General features: G+C 42.5%; 1 protein-coding gene across 4 annotated transcripts in view; it reads right to left on the bottom strand.

Annotated features, from left to right (window-relative positions):
* Window positions 1-21,216, bottom strand: part of IGF2BP3 (insulin like growth factor 2 mRNA binding protein 3) — a gene marked incomplete at both ends in the record, with an annotated part of 113,533 nt that overhangs the window by 5,563 nt on the left and 86,754 nt on the right. For 2 of the 4 annotated variants that reach the window (XM_084279702.1, XM_084279705.1), the window contains 3 exons: window positions 614-688; window positions 5,007-5,126; window positions 20,440-20,571. In XM_084279702.1, coding sequence (XP_084135828.1) covers window positions 614-688; window positions 5,007-5,126; window positions 20,440-20,571 — 327 coding nt within the window. The remainder of the gene's footprint in view (window positions 1-613; window positions 689-5,006; window positions 5,127-20,439; window positions 20,572-21,216) is intronic. The other 2 variants (XM_084279703.1, XM_084279704.1) reach the window with 2 other exon arrangements.

Raw genomic sequence — 21,216 nt, 5'->3', positions numbered from 1 at the left:
TCCAAGCTGGCTCCATCACTCCTAACTTGGTCAACTCCTTTTGGGCTAACTAGATTTATCCCTTGGCACTTACAGCAGGAGGCCACTCCAGAACTCGATTTGAACACAAATGGGATAATCAGGTTGAGTATCTCCTTTGTAGTTGTGGTGGAAATACAATTAGAAATCTTGCATTCATCTGTAGCGCTACCCAAAAAGCCTTTTCCATTTGGCACGCAGCAGTAACCTGGGAAGACTCAGTCTCTCATCTTGTCAGCTTTGTTATTTCAATTAAACACACTAAACCACTGCAGGTATTAAGACAGGCTAGAAGACCAATCTATTGTGCTCACAGATAAAAGGGAAAATTAGGAATGTAATACAGCCGTATTTTCATGCTAGACTTGATTCTAAGTTACATGAAACTCCCATCAGCTTTCAGGTGACCGGAACGTGGCCTCTAATGGTGCTGTATTACTTATCTTCATATGAGATCTTTGGGCAAAAGGAAAGCAGAAGTGAAGCATTTACTAAAATTCTGAACAAAATGGTGCTTGGAACCAAGTGCTGCGTTTTCAGTATTACCCCTTGCAGCCCAAAGGCCACTGCAGACCGGCAAGCTTTTCTGTTGTACCTTGAATTGAGCTTCTGGAGGTCCAGTGATGATAACCATTCTCAGTTTGGCATCTGGTCCTTCAGCAGGGGCAATCTGGAATGGATAAACATAGCTTTTGGTAGCTGTCTTTTGAAGGAATAGTTTAAAGCCACCTCCTCCCCGTTTCAGTCTCACATTCTGTTCAAGAGTGAAAAATTATTCGTTACAGCAGCAGCATCACACTTCAGACACGACGGGTTTGTTCTCTTTAAAGCGCATTAATTAGCTATAATGAAATACGGAGAAATTGGCTAAACCGTAAGCAAATTTACTTCTGAAAATTAAAGGCATAACTACTCATCCACATATGGCAAAATCCCACAAGCCATTTTCATGTGGCTATGAGTGATGTAAGACACGTAGCCTTCAAAAAGACAAGTGTAGTTAATAGTCTGAGATTCTCATCCCTACCCACTAACTTAAATAGTCTGACAAGTTTTGCTCATTAGCAAAAGTTTGAATCCATCCCCCTGAGAACAGAAGATCACTTTACTGTTGTAACTCCTCAGATCCAAAAAAACATTCCTCTATGCTATACTGGACAAGGAGTTTGCAGTTTCCAAGGGGGGTTGTATCTACAGACATTTATTCGTGTGACCCAAATAAAAATTAAGCTCCACCAGAGCCGAGACAGAGACGCCTGTAGGGTCTTTAGCAGTTCATGTCACCACAAAAGTAAGATTTCTGTGGGTGTTGTTCTCAGACTCCAGCGGTATTAAATAATTCAAACTAGCCTCTGACATTCTGGATGAATCTTTTGTTTATCACAACTGACATTTCCATTGTTGCATCTAGTATTACATAGCCGCTGTTGAATGGGCAATATATTAAACACTACAGGATTTCATCTTAGCTGTTGGCATAGGGATGTTATTCATATTTAACAGCTGCAGTTTATTTCAGACAAATTACCAGTCACCATGCATCATTTTCACTAAAGAATTTTGCTAACCAAAGTTTATGTAATTATTCACGTTATACCCCAAGATGAAGGCGACATTACGTACCAGTTATCTGGTTTGCATATTTGTTTCTCATAGGATTTCTGCATTCCAATCGGCTGTATCTAAAATCTGCATTCATTTTACAGCAATACATGTGTATGAGGGGAGGTGGTATGGGCAAGCACAGGCTCAATCCATTCATTCTTTAGAACACAAGTATTTTACAGGGGCAAAATTTCAAGGCGCATTTGGAAGCAGCTGCCCGAAGAGAGCTCAGCCCGGTAATCTCCACTCATGTAAAGTGAACACAGCAGTTCACCTGTCAGGCACCTCGTGTTTTCTTAGGGAACACCAATGCCTTCATCAAAATTTTAAGGAAAATATTTTCCACCAGGCCTCCTTTACATCTTACACATATTCAAATGTTCTGGGACTGTTCTCACTTTGATCTTGGGATGCCCTGTTCCCAGCAGCTGGAGTAAAACACAGCTGAGGGCTGTGAAAGAAGCCCACTGGCTAGCATTGCAATCTCTGAAGGGGCAACCTTAGAGACTTCATTGTCTGCTCCTAGGAGGAGACATTATATACATACAAATAGTATCTGTGTGGTGAATTTCTAACTTCTGAGAGTTTTACACTCCTAACCAGAAAACAACTGGTTTTCTATATGCCGAGTGGCAAGCTGACAGCTTCATACACCCAAAGCTGTAACACTCATCCCAACTCCTTCAGAGATTGGAAGGGCTACTCCAGGAATAACTCACAACCAAGGAGATGCCAACAGTTCCCAATAGGTTAGTATAAGGTGGGCACAGAAGACATTTCTGCCCAGCTCCTTCACTGAATAATTTGGTCTGCTGGAGCCCCCCACCAAGCCTGCATTACCAAGCAACAACCCCCAGCACAACCTGAGCTCATCAACAGCCACATGCACCTCTAAGCAACAGGCTAGACACTGCAGCTGTGTCAGAACCTCTCTGCATCTGCAGCTTATTTGGTCTCACTTCACAGCTGACAAGTTTCATCAGATCTACAAAGCACAGGCACAAAGATGATGCATGGGGATGTAAAGCATTTTCATCTGTAACAACCTACAGCACAAAGCAAGTGCAGAGTGTCATGTACAAAGACCTACTTCCTCCACAAAGTACAATTACTACTGTTTGGCAAGTAACTCAGGCATCACTCACTCCAACTCTGAGCTTGTCCTGGTTTCGGCAGGGATAGAGTAAGTTTCTTCCTAGCAGCTGGTGTAGTGCTGCTTTTGGGATTGAGGATGAGAATGATGTTGATAGCACACTGATGATTTTAGTTGCTGCCAAGCAGTCAGGGACTTTTGAACTTCTCAAGCTGCCCTGCTAACGAGAAGGCGGGGGGGCACCCAGGAAGCTGGGAGGGGACACAGTCAGGACAGGTAACCCAAACTGGCCAAAGCAGTAGTTCGTGCCTTTTTCCTTTAAATTCTCTCCCCCATCCCATGGAGGAGGGTAAGGGGTGAGGGGTTGCACAGTGGTTTTAGCTGCCTGCCAGGTTAAACCATGACATAGCTAAAAGCACAGATTCCTTGGTGATTCACAGTTTATTAATTTGCTCCAAAGTTATGGTAAAGGGCAGGTGGTACACATGAGAGAATTTCAGGAGTTTTGAGTAGGTTACTAGTGACATATCTGTAACACTTCCACAGAGAAGCAAGCATGCTGCTCCATATTGTTCTGTCAAATTACAGATGAAGTTGCATTTTTATTTTAATTGATAAGCCTACATGCAGCTTCCCAATTTAGCAGTCGTACCCTGCTTCTGTACCGACCTGTTAAGATTTAATCCTATTTCCACAAGTCGCCTTTACTTCATAGTAAGAGACTAGAGCTTTAGCAAACTTAATTGAATTTCAATTAATTGACTAGAGGGGTGCCAGCTAGAAGAGGAAGCCTGAGGCCACTGTTAGCCAGATGCGTGAGAAACACAGGAAACTCCCTTTCCACTAAACTGGCTTCCAAGGACCAACGAAAGAACTAGTTTGGACAGGTTCTTGGAGGTCCAGGTTGTTTCACATTTCTCTCTCCTCCACCTTCCATATACCACTTAATCTTTAGATACAAGCAGTAGAGAAAGAGGAAATAGATATGATACATCATGCCTCCATGCAAGACAGATTTGATAAAGAAAAGTCAACAATATCTCACTCTCTTCTACTTTCCCCCCCCTAAAATATGATTATTAGTGCTCAGCTAATGTAAACCATCTGGGCAGCATAACAACTATTTAACACACTGCTCAATAAAGGATGGAATTGGGCAGTGTGCCAGCTGGTTGACTTGCCAGTAAATATATATTGGTATGTGGCAAACCACACACAAGACTCATTCAATAGGGTTCCCCAATTATTTTGCTCTGCCCACTTAGGTGAACACCTTCCAAGTGAAGCCCAGCCTCACTGGCTTCACCGAACTCTGCATGGCCATCTCCTGCCCCTGACCTTTGGCAGATACCTGCCACAGCACTCACACAGGGGCCACGTCTCCTGAGCAAAGGGAATTGAGATGAAAATGTTTGCTTCATCTGTGCAGGAAAATGTCAATCTGACAGCACAGAACTAAACTACACGCTGTACTTTCTAAAAAACAAATTAGGCCAAACCATTATCTTTATGGCATAGAATGGCAGGACTGGGGAAAAAGGCTCAGACATCTAGAGAAGATACTTGTGGTTGCAACAGCATTAGTAGTAGAAACCCAAGACCTTCCTACAACTACAGCTGGTACTTACTCCTGTAACACAGCCAAGGAGGATTTCACCAAATTGACTAAAATTCAAACTTGAGCTTCCATTAGGTCACCCTCCGCAAAGCACCTTGTTCTTCGCTACACTGAGGCGGTCAACACACAAACAGCAGGATGTTGAGGCAGTGTGCAGGGACAAACATGACATTAAAGACCTGACAGACCCCAGGAGCTCGGAGTACAGGGGCGATTTCAAAGCGCGACTCTATCAGCGCGGCACCATCTGAGCTTGACGGCCCAGAGCAACCCATCTGGAACGGAGCAAGAGCAGCCACGGCAGTAGGAGACTTCACCTGCACTGCTGTTTTTAGAAGGGGATTTTACCTCACCAATTTTCACTTTACCAAAAGCAAGAAGAAAGCCTTTAAGCACTGCATCATTAAGACTTAAGTCTGTTTCTAAGAAATCGAGACCACCAAAGTAGTTTTCTTTGCAGCTTATATTTCACACCTCAGGAGACGTTTGAAAACATGCTTCTAATTATCTTGTCTCAAGGAAGATTAAAAGATGATTTATAAACAAGTGTACCATTTATCACATCACATTCTAAGCACGGAGTGGGGGAGGACATTCATGAAAACATGGCTTGTGCAAACTTGCTGGAAGTGTCGTGTAGAACAGACAGAAAGTTAGTCAGTGTAATAATACCTTAATAGATGCGCCTGCAAAACGAGAAAGTTGTTTGATGTGCTGTCCCTGCTTGCCAATAATAGCTCCAACTGCCAAGGCTGGGATGAACAGATGAACAGTCTCAGACTCGGGCTGTTGCTGTGGGGAAGAAGGAAATATGCAGTGAATGTTTTTGAACATTACGAATCAGACTGACAGGAAAACGGGTACGGAACAGGCATGCATGGAAATGAGGGGGAAATCTTATGATGCCCTGTGATGTCTGAATACTCAGGGTCTGGCTTTTTCTGGGAATCACGAAATTCACAGAACACGAAAGAACAGTTTGAGCCAAAAGAGGATTCTTTCATCTTTTATAAAATACTTGCAATTTTGACACTTGAGTTTTAAAAAGTGATTGAGGTGTTTCTTCTTTGCAAGGCTTTCGTTCTTACCTGTCACTGCCTGGATTCTCCTCCACACGCAAGTATCTGCAGATGAGGCTGCCACAAACAGAGGGGCTATAGCCTGAGCAAGCAAACTCTTTCTAGTTTTCTTAGTTTGGTTTTGGGGTTTCTGTTTTTTTTGGTTTGGCTTTTAATTTTAGATTTTGCTGAGAGCGGCACAAAAAGCCTCAGAGTTACATATATGCTACAATTTCCTTTGTGTGGGAGTGATCTGGAATGATAGCCAGCTTGGAAACTGCCAGCGATTCCTCCCGTGTAACATTATGCAACAGTTGGAGCCTTGGCAGCGGGCCTCACGCAGGCTAGTGAATTAAACGCCACATTAGGCGCTCTTAAAAGCGAGAGGACCCTAACATTGCACCCACTGGACAGCAAGCACTGCAGCTTCCCATTGCTTTCAAGCAGACACCCCAGCTGGAGAGCACAGCACAACACTGGAGAGCCTCTCTACCTGCTGCCTAGCGATGGTGGAACCGCAGGGATACATACAACACCGTAACTGTCTTACCGGCCTTAGAAGAGCTGGTCTTGGACTAACAGAGCATCACTGAGCACCCACTACGCCAACATACCATTAATCCATCCACTTACCTCAGGGTTACTCAAAAATATTACTCAAATAATACTCAAAAGCATTTCACACAAGCCTGTCTTTGAACTAGGAGATTATCGAAGACCCCCCCTGTTAAAGCATTTCTTCCTCTACGTAGCCCTCATGTACTTTCAGAATTTCCTTTGCTCATCCTCAACAAGACAAAGCCCACAAGCCCTCTTCTCACAATGGTATTTGAAGACAACACAGCCATCATCATCATCCTCACTTTCTCAGTATCCACCATGCAGACCAGTCTGAGCATCAGCAAGCAGAGAACATGGGTCCAGCGATGCTCCTTTAGCTTTGCTCACTTCTATATTTTGGTAGGGATACAGATCTACATCTGGAACCTCACCAAAACAGCTTTTTTCTAGGATATTTTCAGAAAAAAGATGTGCTATAGGCAACTCAAAGCAAAAAAAAAAAAAAAAAAGCAGCTGCAATCCTAAAAAAAGCTGCCTTGGCTTATTTTTAAATTTCAGTAACTCCTTTCAAAGGGAAGCACAATCCTAGTGCATTAACTGTAAACAAACCAGAACAAAATGCTTGTTTCCAAGCTTTACCACTGACTTTTCGTAAACACAAGTCAACTGTAACCTGAGGGGAAACAAGTTCCAGGCACAGCTCCATGTACCAGGTGAAGAAGCCCCAAAATAGGATATTGAGAGTAGAAATGGTCTGCCAGTTGCTTTAGGTGATCGCAACAGTTGCACAATTTGCCCTGTGTTTTCACTCCTGCAAGGCATCAGGATTCAGTCAATTTATGCTGGTTTAAGCCCAGTTTTCCCTGGATACAGGTTGCAGCCCTCCACACCCAGCCTCCCTGCTGCCCTGTGTGCTTTGAGGCCAGCAGGATCGCAGATCTAGCTGTTTTTTAAGGTAGGCAGTGGGTCTCTGACTTGAATAACCAGAGAGCCACAGAAGCAGCAGTCCTGGAACAAGGGAGGAAGCAACAACAATTAGGTCAAAGCATAGGAAAAGGTAGGAACATCCCTTTTAATATGCCTACAGATCAGTTTAAAACTATCTCAAAACTACGCCCTGAAACTACGTATTTGTAATGAAAGATACCAGTCACTTTGGTATATATGCTAAACCACTTTCCAGAAGATTACTCATTTTCTCCTCTTATTATTACAAACATCCTGTGAGTGTACTAATATTAAGTCCTTTTACACATTCACCATGCATCCAGCAAGACCTCCAGTAATTTGGAAATGCTACTGTTGGTACTTGGTTGATCTCACCACTTTGGAAAACTGATGGACACAGACTCATGAGGCATTTGGGTTTGGTGCAAGGACCCATAGTAACTGCACCAGACGCAGAGGCAGCCTCACTTTCCTATCCAGGTGCAGGCAGCTTATGTATCCCTTGTTCACTCATGCTCCAGCTCCTGCAAATTCCATGGCTTTCCCTCTAACATGCAATTCCAGCCACCAACACATACAAACCTTCCAGCTAATTCATACAACACTTCTGCCAATCAAACACGTAACTTGGTTTTCACAAATTTACACAACTCCTACCTAAACCTAGCTCCAGACACATTTCTCTACTATAGCAACAAATCAAACTCCATTACTTTTGTTTGCAGATATTTCCTGCCTTCCCTCTGTTACCCATCTGCCTGCAGCAGTTTTCCCTTCTTCTTCCCAGAGTTTGATTTCAAGCCACTTTCTTGGCTAGATTCAATTCACCACTGAAATTCCTTTCTGCTGCCTCACCCTTAAACATGAAACATGGGCAGCAAAGGCAATGAAAGACAGAAGATGTACATGTGTCTTTCCAACCGTACAGTCAGCTCACTGCAGCACTCTCTCCCCATCCCCCATCCCCATTTTGAGTTGTTGATACATTTCAACTTTTTTCCTAAAGGACATCTAAAAATTGTTTTTGTGTGAGTTGAATGATGTTCTTTAACTTCAATTTTGTTGTAATAGTGTCTGATTATTACAGAACAGCGGAGAATCCGTCGACACCAAGCTGTTCATACACTGTCACTTGCTGAATTCTTGCCTGCAGAAGCACACTGGCACATACGTACAACCAAGCTCATCTCCACTAACTATAACATCACACAGAATTTAGAGAAACTATGGCCATTTCCTTGCCCACACTGATTTTAACCACTCAGGAAAAAAAAACACCACCCATCCTGTTTGATTTGTTTTAAAAGTTCAAACATCAAAAGCAACAGCTCTTCCTTCTTCTGGCAGAAATCAAGTCTAGCTAAGGCTTTTAAGAGAGTATCATGACACCAAGTTCAATTCATTATCTGTCCACCTCCTTAGCCACAATAATTTTAAAATCCTTGTGTATTTACTGGAAGACTGTCCTCCAAAAGAAACACATCAAAACATAATGCAATGACTATACCACCCATCAATCTTACAGATGCTTCTGGGGATCTTAGGATGGAAGAAAATCAACTATAATTTAATCTTGCCCATGCTATGCCACATAAGTCAAAGAGCTTTCCAGGAACTTCTAGCATGAGTTATATCAGGAATAGATTCCTAGATCTTAAACATATGTTTGAAGCACTAAATTTAGAGAACTAATTTCCCACTGTGTGGAATCTGAGCTTCAACGTTCACTCCCTTAACAAGGCCAAGTTTGCTTAAACATATACTTAAAATTTTAAAACTAAAATATATCTCTCCATGTGTGTATATATAGCAGAGAATATTTGTCTCTATCACCCTGCAGTTCATCTTTTTTACTTCATAACTAAGACCCTTAAACTGCATAGTTATAAATTTAATTTCTCCTCTTCCCCATTCACTTCATTTCCCACCCCCCAATAAGAGAAGTTTATTCAATACCAGCCCAGCCCTGGGAAACTGACAGAAATATGGGAAAAAAAGATCTTTTAAAATAGTAACCTAGGTTCTCCAAAATGTATGGTCCATCCATCCACCCTAATCTGTGAGCAATCATCTCAGAGGTCTGTGATGCACGGCTCACCTCTTCTGCAATAGCTGTGGGATGGGCTCAGCACTGGCCCTGAGCAAGCCACATCCTCTGCCAGGCAGTGGGGTGCAAGGCCTACGGACACATGAGGGATGGGGCTTTGAGGAAAGAAGTTTGTCTCACGTGGCTGGGGCACAGTTAAACACCAGCAGGATGTTCACTTACATGGAGAACTTTTTTCCTTGTGTTTACTTTTTTTTAAAAAAAAGCATTCCAGAAACCAAGATTCAGAAACTGATTTCTTAGTTCTAAGAAACAGATTCTTGAAGAGCACACTGACCAGAAACAATTCGTTCGGTTCATAAACAACTGATAATACTTGCTTTGTTTCTACAAAAATCAGTATGCTTTAAACACAAAACAGGCTTGAAAAGGAATTTTCCTCTATATCCAGCACATTTAACTAATGAAAACAATTTTAAATGCTGGTTTTGTTCATTAATTGGATTCAAATTTCCATCCAAACGTAGCCTGATGAAAATCAGAAGTTAAAAATTAATCAAGCAAATAAGAAAAGCACCATTCATCCTTTTTAACAGAAAATGGAAAAAACATATTAAGCAAAGCAAATGGTAAACCACATACTTGTTTAAATAGAAAGGTATACTCGCTGTGTTAGCAAGAGGTAGCTGTGGTGGCACAGACTACAGAGGCTTTCAGAAAGGTAACCGAAGTACAGATGTAGAACTTGGTAAGTCAACTTCAATCAGATTTCCTGCTTGCTCCTTTAAATCACGACTGAAACAGGGATCTAACACAATTTATCTACCTCACTGGATGAAGCTAAGCAAATGCTTCTGTGCACCAGTAGCTCTAATGATTTAGACAAGTCCAACTCCTTTCCCTGTAGCAGCTTGGATACACCTCCTTCCATACCTCCTGCAAGTCCCTGAACACCAGCCATCTGTCCCTAGCCTAACAGCCCATACCAACTAGTTCTTCTGCAAAAAACCCCGACAATTGAATTTCTTTAATTTCCACTACCTCCATCCAATATGCAGCCTTAACCTGTTCCCAAATCCTGTAGCCCCTGGCTGCTTCCCCATCACACTGTGCTTGCCTGGAGCCCCTACACCGCAGGTCCCATCAGGACAGTCCCCTTCACTCCAACCAGACTCTGCAGCCCTATAGAAGATTTTTTTTTTCCTCAAGAAAACTGCTTTTCTGGAGCCATCCCTACCCTGTTATAGTTTGCCCTTAGCAAGCTGGCTTAGCAGAGCAGACATTTCTTACTTTCCACAATCTCAGCTTGAGTGAGGCTCTTCCCTTCCTCGGGATGTTGCCCCACGCCCTTCAACACGAGGGCTACTGTTCCACACCAGAGCCAGGAGCGGAGGTCTTCCAGACCAGAAAATGCGCAGATTCATTCGTCTTTCCACAACTCTTGCTTGGGGAGTCAGAAGGATCTGTGGAGCCCTTGGGATAAGCTTACTGTAACACTTCTGCCAAGGCCTGGCGCATCAGTCCCTACAACCCACCCAAAAATCACACACAAAGAGAGCTTTTCCCTTACCTGATCGATCATCAGAAGGAAAAGCGTTCCTCTTCATCTCACACTTGCCTAAGAGCCAAAGCCTAGCCAGGCAAGGATGGCCACTCAAAAATAAAGCTATGATTCTTCAGATAGGAGGGTGGTAAGTAATAGCAGTAGGTCCCAAACCATCAGAGTTGGGGGAGTGGACACAGTATTTGGGGAGTGGTATTTAAAAAGCAACAAAAAACAACCCACAACAGGGGTGGGGGTGGGGGTGCTGTAAGTTATGCCTCCTGTGTCCTTCCCCAAGCTGAACCCCTCCCTCTTGCTCTCAGCTGACACTGCTGCAAGGTCAGTCCATGGCTTCCTCCGTCAGTGTGACATGTGATCCCACCCATCACGGGCTGGTAAAGGACATGTTTGTTATTTATGTCCCTCGTGTTAACTTGAGCATTAATCTCAGCCTTTTTCTGAGAGCCTGCCAACAGTACAAATATTTTTTCCAGTCATGTTTTTAAGTGTCTCCATAGACCTCTTGCTCCATCATCAAATGTATGTGGTCGGTAAATCCATGGCAACATTTGGGATAAGGTTATAAATCTTTAAAAATACTGTACCCACTGAAGTAAATAGGATTTCGTGCCAGACATCAATGGGAGCAGAATCAGTTCTTCCCTGGTTTCTAAGCCCATTATGCATCTCCAGTACATGTTTTCATTTGCTCTAAATGTGTTGCAAATGAGTTACCTTAGGATGAGATGTTTATTTTAAGTCACAAAGTCACGTTGTCTCTTTCTAGCCAGCATCAGGTTTTTTTAGCTGGGAGGGAAATAATTAAAAACTATTTTAAGACTGTTCCATGCAGCCTTAGCCAATGTTTGGCTACCATCTAGCCTAGTTGGTTATTGGTGTTTTCTTTGGTTTTAAATAGTAAACAAATCCACATTGTAAAGTAAAAAAACAACACAAGCAGTAGATAGCTGCATTTCAAAGTTCTCCTTTGCCCTTCTTCCCCTTCCCTACTGCCACGATCACCATCACCAAGACAAGGCAGATGTACAGATGACTTGCTTGGTGTTCAGAACACCCTACATTTTGTCAGGAAGTGAGGCATCGTTTTATTCAAACCCTCTACCAGACCCACAGCCAAAATTTAAACCATGTTTTTGCAATGTGCTGTGAAGAATTATCCTGGCCTACAGCTATACTAAATGCTCTTATTTATTTAGTAATAAAAACTTGCAGCAAGGGGAGACCGACATTAAGCCAAGTATCCTTGAAGACATTCCAGTAGGATTCAATGCATTAATAAAAAAATAAGCTTTTGACACTAGTGGAAGAGATCCTAGTGTATTCATTTTCCAACACTAACACTAATAGTTTAAACCTTTGTTGGAAATAAGGCTCATTAAGGAAAACGTTTAAAGTCTTGGTAGATAAGAGTAACATGATCCACGGTTTTACAGCATCCTTACAAATACATCTTGGGTCATCATCTTGTACATCAGCTAAAGTGGTGCTCCCAGCATAGGTTACACACTGAAGCCTGAGCTCTTCCCTGCCCTCTGAGGTTTTCAGGTTTATTTAGAACAGATTTAAGCCCATGCTGTGGGTCTACAGCCTTCTGCCACATTCACTACCTGAAAAGCCAGGACCACACTCAAATTAAGAGAATTCTTCACTGCTGAATTCAGAACTGAATTCAGTTTTGCTATCAAAACATAATTTAAAAGCAGCAACAAGCATTTTCAACTTCACTCCAGACACCCTGAAACATCACCCATTTTTCCTTGCACAAACCACAGTCCACAGGCTTCATCTTCCCATGAATCCCAGAGTGATGCGAGGGGCAGGAGCGGTAGAAGGATTTCCAAGCACAAGGAACTCACCCCACAGAACCTTCAACATCACACTTGCAGCAACCTTCTAGTGTGGCCAAGAGCTCATCACACTATCTCCCTCCACCACTAGTGTCTCTGGGCAGGTAACCTGCTGTGTTCTGAGAAGAGCTAGCTTTCCCCTTACCACACACACATTACTGCTGCATCAGGTAAGAAACACTCCTGTCAGTAGATGAACTGAGAATATGAGCCTTTCTGAAGCAATCAGCCCATGGCAAGGACATGCAGATCTACCTTACCCCACACACCCCTCCCCCCACATCAGTCCTGGACACCCAGAAAGCACACTGTGCAGGTGGGAGGCTCAAAACTCCCGTCTATGTTTCCAATGAGGGGACTACCACACTTCAGCACCTGCAACTAAAACACAGCTGGTTATTGCACAACAGTCAGTACCTTAAGTGAGATGCTACTAAAACCATCTCATTTAGTACTGCTCAATCCACTTCTTGGCTCTCAACTTTAGTACTTTTCATCACCATCATCTTCTACCTGGCAAGCCACAGGGATCTCCTCAGACTACTAGAAGTCACTAACAGGACCGCACCTATCAGAAGTGTTTCCAGCATGAAAACCTAGCCAGGAACCAGGGGGTAGAAGTCACAGAAGCAGAGAAGGAACATTTTCTGGCAGGCTGGTTATAAGGCATTTCACAAGCAGGAACAGGTCTGACATTTCTGAACATGGCATAAACTTTTTGTTTTTGCAAAATCTGATTGGCCACAATGCCAAAAAAAGCAATCTGCCACCTTTTATCCTGAACAGACAGCCAAAAGCAGAAATCAACATAAGGAACAGATTGTGAAACTACGTAAGCAGGAATTTTGCTGGTCATTCACTAGCAGCAAACGTAGGTATTTGGTGTTACAACACTGTGTGACCACCAAAACAAAAGTGTTTATGTATAGAAACAATTCCACGTCAAAAGTCATGGCTGTGACACACCAGTCACATGGGTACTCCAGGCTCCTAGAAGTTGCCCATGAAATCTGTGGCTTTGAAAGATACAGGTGTGCATCAGCTCTGGTTTACAAAGACACTGCTCTCAGATTCCTTGGTAGCTGCAAGAAAAACAGGTTGTGAAAACACAGAACGGTCACTTACTTTTCCATCATGTTTAATGAACAAACCAGAGATAGAGCCAGCTACACCAGGATGAGGACTTGACCTATTTCTGTTTCTGGCCTGAAGGAGCTCAATATGCTTTAACAAAATATTATTCGGCACCTTAAGGAATTAAATCACCCAATTTGTTTAACATTCAGAAGATGCTGAGCCTGATACTCAGAGCTTGGGAGTTTGAAATGTTCAAGGGACACACATTAAACCACCACAAATTCTTATCTCTTGTCCCAAGGAACTACAACTACAAGTATTGAAACCTGCAGCGAGAAAGAAGCCACTTTCATTTTTTAAGAGTGTGCATTACTAGGTAGTGAGTGATGTTATTTGCATTATGACAGCCTCAGAGCTGTAAAAAGAGCTATTAAGAATAACTGGAGGCTTCAACACCTCAGAAAAAATACCAACTGTCAACCTGCCAGATCTTTGTACATCACACAGTGCCAATTGCATTTTTGCTTCCCTCACTGGGGACCAGTCCATCTCCAGAGGCAGAATAGTTTCCGATTACTCCGGACATGGGTCCTTGCCAGCACAGCATGGTAGGAGCAGCAGACTTCGAGGCGGTGGGAGGACCAACCATTTTCTCCACAGGGCAGAACAATCCCACAATGTTATGCACCATGGAGCAAATTTCTTAGTTGTCAAAAATGCATCATTAGCGAATTTAGGAAACTAAGCAGCAGGAAAGGTGTATTCAAGGCACTGAGGTTACAGTCTTCAAAAGAAGTCTAATTAACTGGGATGTTTTTTTCAGACAGTGCTGTTGTCCTCTGGTGCCCTCCTCAAAACTGGGTGTGCTGCAGACCTATGGTTGTCATTCCACCGATATAAACACCAGTATATTTTATTTTGCAGGAACACTGGCAAATCCTTCTTCACCTCCCCCAAAACCACATCCTCTTTTGGCTGTAGGACAGCTCCTCACAAAGTCATCTACAGCTTCGCAAGCTAGCTAAATTAGAGCAAAGCCACTTATGACTACACACATTATAGATGTACATACATTACTACCCCAGGGTAGTTTAGACGTAACATTTGCACAAACTAATCCTATCAAGCCCAGACATCCAAAAGGAGCCCAACTCCACCAAGTAAGAGTCAAAGTACCTGGAAACATAGGACAGTTTTTCCTCTTCCTTGTCTCTCATCTATGCTCAGGGCATCAAATGAAGGCCCTCAATGAAGCAATTTTTCATTTTAAATTACTTTTCTTTCCTGCCAAAAGCACAATACAGTTATTTCTTCTCTTACATCTATGTGATATAGATCTCTTCTTTACTATTATCATTTAAGAAAATTACTGGAGAATAAAGGAGGAATTGCTCTCTTGACCACATCTTCTAAGGAGAAAGTTTTCCATTGGCATGTTCCTCACCTGCAATAAAAAGCTTCAAGAGATGGCAAAAAGAATAAAGGAAAGCAACCTGTCAGCCTAGCTGTACAAGACTCCTTTGGTCATCTGGAAAAGGTGGTTTGACTTCTTGGGTTTGTTTACCATAGGAAACGACCTTTTTTTTCCCCTTGGTTTTGAGTTGGTTTTTTTTCATTCCTAGAAGGCTCTATGCATATTACATAACCTGCAAATTAACTGTGAGGCTAAAGGAAAGGTTAGAAAGAGTGCATTTTGAGGGTAGAGCTTCAAGAAGCTACAATGGGTGTGCAAAAAGACCAGTAGAGAAAGCAGTCCTACTGCAAGTGGAGGAGCATCCCTTCACCTTAGCTAACCTTCACACAGCAGTAGTTCAGCTGTCTCCAACATGACCTTACAGATGCAGGAGAGCCACTAGTGTGAACTCCTCTTATGGAGGAAAGCTGTCAACTTCTCACCTTCCTTTATGTTTTGAGGACATCTGCCATGCAACAGAGAATTAATTTTTCTGCCCTGTTTCAGGACAGTCACGGGCAGGATGAGCTCTCCACAGGTTAGCCCTCCTTCCCCTAAACCTTCGTGATGCTGAATTTCAAACCTAAAGGCTACCAAAGAAATGCAGTCAGAGGTACCATTAAACATGCAAAGTTTCAGTTATAAAAGGAAGGGTGCAACTTGCTTAACCCCAGGAGATGGGCTGGGTCTATTTGATTGCATGGCTGTGCACAGTCAAACTCCAAGACAAGGATTTTCTTGTTCATTTGGAGCTTTAACATCTTCAGTGTTGCATGTGAACAAACTTCTATTCTTGAGACAAGTGTGTGCATATTTTCCCCAAAGTTTGGAAGACAGAAGCAACAACTTCAACTTCATCAAAACAGCTCTGTGCAGAACAACACTACATCTGAAGCAGTTTGGCTGGGATACTTTCTGAGAAGTATTTTTTTGTGGCAACATATCTTCTGGAAAATGTAAGCTATGGGGCATACTGACTTCTGCAGAATCTTCCTTCTCCCCCTGCAAACCCCCGTTGTCCTTGCAGGTGCTCAGCTCGTGACATCCATTGCAAGTGACAGTGGGCAGACTAACAAAACTAAGTGCAATTGTGTCAGAGCTGCAACACGCACAAGCATTTAAGTGCAGAGTTAAGGAGAAAGATTTGAACAGAAAGCAGTGGTTCTCCAGGCCCAAAAGCAGCTGGGCAAATAGGCAGAGAAAGGCTACCCACCCCCCCCCTTAGTGCAGTCACACAAGGGCACATGTCCAGCAAGAGAAAAAAGCTTACCCAACATTAATTTTATCATATCACCAGGATCACGAGAGTTAAGTCATGCCCATTTGAGAGTAAAAAAGGTCCCAGGTAATAATTAAGTCCCACTTTTTCCTCAAACTTTAAAACAGTTTAGTGATTCCCACATGTTCCAACTTACTCATCTTTTAGAAAGCCAGGGAAAAGTGTATAGATCTTGGATTTTTGCAAAAAGAGCCAGGAAAATTCAGGAATCGAAACACAATACATAATTCCATCACATCCCTTTTAAATGGCTACACAAAATAAATGCTTTAAACAGAGCACAGACTTTGCAAATAAGTTGTATGGCTGCAGAATTAAGAGTTGTTGCTAGTGACAGGTAAACATAAAAAAAAATTGGTTAGCCTGCACTAGAAGTGATGCTCAGGCAGTGAGAGCCACCCGCAGCAGACACCTGCACACACACAGGTGTTTGTATCTGTAAACAGAAAGGTACCAAGGGCAGCCCCTGCCTTCCTGTGTGGACTCTACACAGGAAAAAGGGTAAAGCAACCACCACACTCTTGGTGAGACAGAAACTGCATCTCATTACATTTAATTAGATGAGGCTCTGTGCCTTACTGTGGTGTGAACCACGGTGGAGATGGATGACAGAGAATGAGGTCTCTCAGTCATATGAAAATCATTCTCCTGAACGTGACCCAGTCCAAGGAGCAAACCAGTGTTTGGTAACACTGCCATCTCCTAAGTTTGTGACACTGGACTGTTCCTGAAGCAGCTGGAAAACAGTGTTTATGCTCATGTTGAGCATGCCTTACTGTTTTGCATGAAGAGGAGAGGATGAAGCATCACACAGCTACTATTAACACAGCTACACCTATCACATGACTCCGTCCCAAGCTCCCAAATACTCAGGTTTAGGAACACTTGGCTATGGCAGTATCCATGGGTGTTCAGAACTGTCACTAAGTTCTGGCAATGTAACAAAATCCTAGATCTGTTTATTACACAGATTTTTCTCTTTCCACCCATATAAAAACGCAGCATCAGGAATGTGACAGACACTTGTTTCAATAATTAAGATGACACCTCAGTTACTTCAGGAACAAGTCCTACACAAAGTCACAGCAACATCTTGTCACTAGAAAATACTATATGTGAGGGATCAGCTCCATATGGAAACCCTTCTGTAAACTGCCCAAACCTCACCCACCTACCTCTTCTGACCCAAGGGAGAACCACTTGAGAGTCAGTCCCCACAACAATATGAAGAAAGAGTCCATGCAATCAAAGGCATTCAAACAAAAGCTTCCTAACCCTCAGGCACATCACAGTGGGGTCCTGGGGCTCACTGTATGGTTATGCAAGCAGACGTTCACAAAATCACTTCAATGACATTAGATGCCAAGCAGCCCCTGATGGTGTAGCTGAGAGTGCTGAGGCACTTCAGCTCAGACCTTTGCTCCGACAGGAGGCAGGGAAGAACACCCCCCCCGCCCCATACCCAGCCCTGAGCAGAAGGCAAAAATTTGCCCTGACAAAAGTTAAGTGAGACAGCAGCAGGATACACTTATACCCCGATGCCAGGAGTGTTTTCAGAGAGGATTTTCAGCTGGCTGAAAGGGTTTTCCTCAATGCCAGCTAACCAGTGCTCCCAAGCATACAAGGGCAGCTACTCAAAACAAGCTAAAGTCTCTTGGGTGGCCAAAATGCTTTTGTCAAAGCAAAGAGCTTGGTAACAAATAGCTCATAGGTAAAGGGACACACGGTCTCTCTGATTTCTTGAGTAACGCTTCTTCTAAGACTCTCCACAAAGCCTCTTTTCCTCAGATTTGGTTTATTTGGTTTTAAATCCCTTATGAGCTCTCCTAGATCCCCCTCTGCAGTTACCTTTGGTCTTTCAATTTTTTTTTCCATTTCTTCAAAATAGTCATCCCTTTTCTTTCTACTTTCTATTCCACACGTCCCAATTACCTATTTAAACAATATCTTAGGATATTTGATCTACTAGAGGGGAAAAAAATCCCACAAACAGCGGAGTAAAACTCAGCCATTGCAGAGAGTAACTTGACACATAAGCAATATTTAAAATTCTTTGCCTTATAAAGTTTAAAAAAACCAAAGAAAATGTAAGCTGTGTTTTCTGGAGAACTGCATCCATTAAGATATAAACTCAAACTTCTCCTTATGCTCCCCCCAGAGAGGGACAACTACTCCAAGTAGCCCGAGGGGCTGACTTGCCTGAAGCCCACAGACCCATCTGTTCGTTTCCAGATAAGGTCACATGTGAAAAATAAAAGGTGTGATAAGTTTTGATTGTTCATGCATTTGTTTCAGAAGCCTTTAGTATCAGATTCAGGGGCAGTCTTGGTAACACATATCTGAAATGAGAGCTTATTTGGAGGAATGGGCAAACAGATTTGAACAGCAGCAAGAGAGAGTTCAGACTGTGTGGTCCTTCCAGCTGCAAAATTCCCACTTTTACACAATGGCACTCGTTCCTTGATCCCCTTTTCCAGATGTTGCCACTATCCCATGCCCAGAAACCTGGAAACTGCCAGAGATCCTAGTAGGCCAAAATAAGGTGCATCTGGGGAGGGTGGGGATAAAAGGTGCACCAGCAACAAGCACACAGGGAGGAGGAGTAAGACTGAGATCAAGTTCAGCGCTGCTTAGGTGCCTATTGAAAGCAAAAGTGAGAAAGATCCACAACAAAAGGAAAGGAGTGGGAAAGAAATGGAATAAAACTAAGTGAGGAATAGAACCTTCAGCATGAGCAGGCTTACAGCACGGGTCTCAAGAATAGCAAGGGAGTTTGCAAACAAGGAGGAAAAAGAAAAAGCTACACTTTTCATTACTGCAAAAGCAAAGGAAGTTCTATGTTGCTAACGAATCACCTCTAGTTTCTCTTAATAAAGAAAGAGAGGTAATTGTTACCACAGATGGTATTTCACATGATACAACAAAGCAGAAGCCTGTATTTTTAGTTTAGTCTGCCACTCTAGAAGTGCAGAGGAACTGGGATGGGAGAAAATTTGTTTGTCAGAGGCCCTGCTATTAGCAGTAGAATAACCAAGTATGAACATATTTCCGTTGTAGTTTTCATTGGAGCACTTTTCCCTGATAAAGCCACTATTATACTCAGTATAGTTTATAATACGTTCATAACACCAAAGTTGTTCGTTCCCACAAGCAATGCTACGAGTGTGGAATTTTTCCTGCTCCTGGCAGTGACATTTTCTTGGCTTCTTCCTCTGGGAAAAATATTTAGGGAACAACTCCCCTTTAGTGCAATATATATAGACCCACTTGAGTTATTTGATAAAGTTCATTGTGCTGTGCTGCATTTTCACTTTCCTTAGATCATGAAGAGTCTCAGACTTAGCTCTCTCGATGTTACTGTTGAGTAAAGAGGGCAAAGTCAGCCACATGAGAGTTCATAAAGCTCTGTCACCCATTTAGCATTCATTTTGAAAATTCATCTTCCATTGAGTTTCTAACAACCACCACCACCAGAAACAGGGAAGTGATGAAAAGTCACCTTCTGTGTAACGAGGCTGTCTTTTTCTTAAATAGCAGAGCACCATCTCTTTCCAGACAGACTCTGGGAGCTTTCCAGTGCAACAAATTATCTTCTGTTCCATAGCAAAACACCTCATTTATGACTACTAAACAGAACTGGATTTGAATAAGATTCTATTGAACTTTTTAATATATTTCTTAAAGAGTAATGTGGAAAGTAAATCACAGCTCTCTGGAGATTAATCTATGTAATCTAAATCCTCTATGTTTAGCAATACTGCAGTTCAACAGGACTTGTACAACTACAAAACTACTGTGTTCAAACAAACATTTTAGCATCATCCAGATCCCTGCTTTATGACAAAAGATATGTTTGTCCTTCCGTATTAACAGGACTACAATTGCAGACCAGCATTATTAGTTGAGAATTCTGGCAATTTTTATAATTCCTTTTAATATAAGATTTCTTTCTGAAGTAATTTAAGTTCTCTAGGAAAAAAAAAAAAGAATCTGCCACTTTTGTAAGAAACACCATTTTCTGGTTTCACTGTGCATTTCACTAAACCACTGCTGAATGCCTGCTCCCAACTGCAGCCATGTGAAATACTGTGGGTATGCAGGCAAGACAGACAACATCCAGACATCCAACAGAACACACCTACTGAAACACCGCGCTCAGATCTCTGATGTAATTTGTTGAAAATAATTCAAACTGATTAGTTTTGAACAGCAGCATCGCACAGATTAGTATCACCATCCACTAACCATCCCAAACCAGAGGCTTCCCTTACCCCAAATGGTGGATATGAAGCAGCAGCAGCAGCAGAGGCAACACTCACTGCGGGAGGTGGTATTCCTGAAGAAGAAGGTGGGAACAGACCCAAGGCATTCAGATTTAATCCAGGAATTAAATGTGCTTGAAGCTGCAATGGCAGAAGAGTTAACATTTACAATCCTGGTTATTAACTTTAATCAAAATCCTAGTTGGCACAGGTTATTAACCTTTAGAGAAGATGTCAGGATGTTATTTTTAAAAAAAAAATAAAATTCTATTGCCCCAAGGACTCTGCTTCAGAACCATTTCCCAGACATACCCACAGTCCAATAACATGAAAAACACGTAGTAGGAAAGGCAGCTAGGAATCACTTTCTACAGCTTTATCAGTGAAACATATGACCAACTTTGTAGCAAAAAGTTCAAGTAATAATATAATTTGCTTTCAGAGTTAATAAAATTATCAGAAAGATAATAAAATAATTTTGGCAGCCTATAGAAACAGAGAAAGCCTGTGCAGAAGCCCTGACTCCTCAAGCACCACATCATAACCCTGTCCTCCCTCCCATATCCTTTCCCTCCCATGCCTTGGAAAAAATGAAGAAACGCCCAGTGTTTGCTGGGGAAGCATTAACTGTGAAGTTGCTTGTCCCTTACTTGACCACACCTGAGGAAAGCGGCAGCCCTCAGCTACAGACACACACTCAGGCCATCAAGATAAGCCAATCATGAGACACCAAAAAAAGAGTCCCAAAACTTCACTGACTAAAACCCCACCCTAATAATCACTAAA

This window comes from Gallinula chloropus (genome assembly GCF_964237585.1).
Source record: "Gallinula chloropus genome assembly, chromosome: 2".
Taxonomy (NCBI): Eukaryota; Metazoa; Chordata; class Aves; order Gruiformes; family Rallidae; genus Gallinula; species Gallinula chloropus.
The sequence above is the reverse complement of the archived record's forward strand: the minus strand, read 5'-3'. Positions and strand labels throughout refer to the sequence as shown.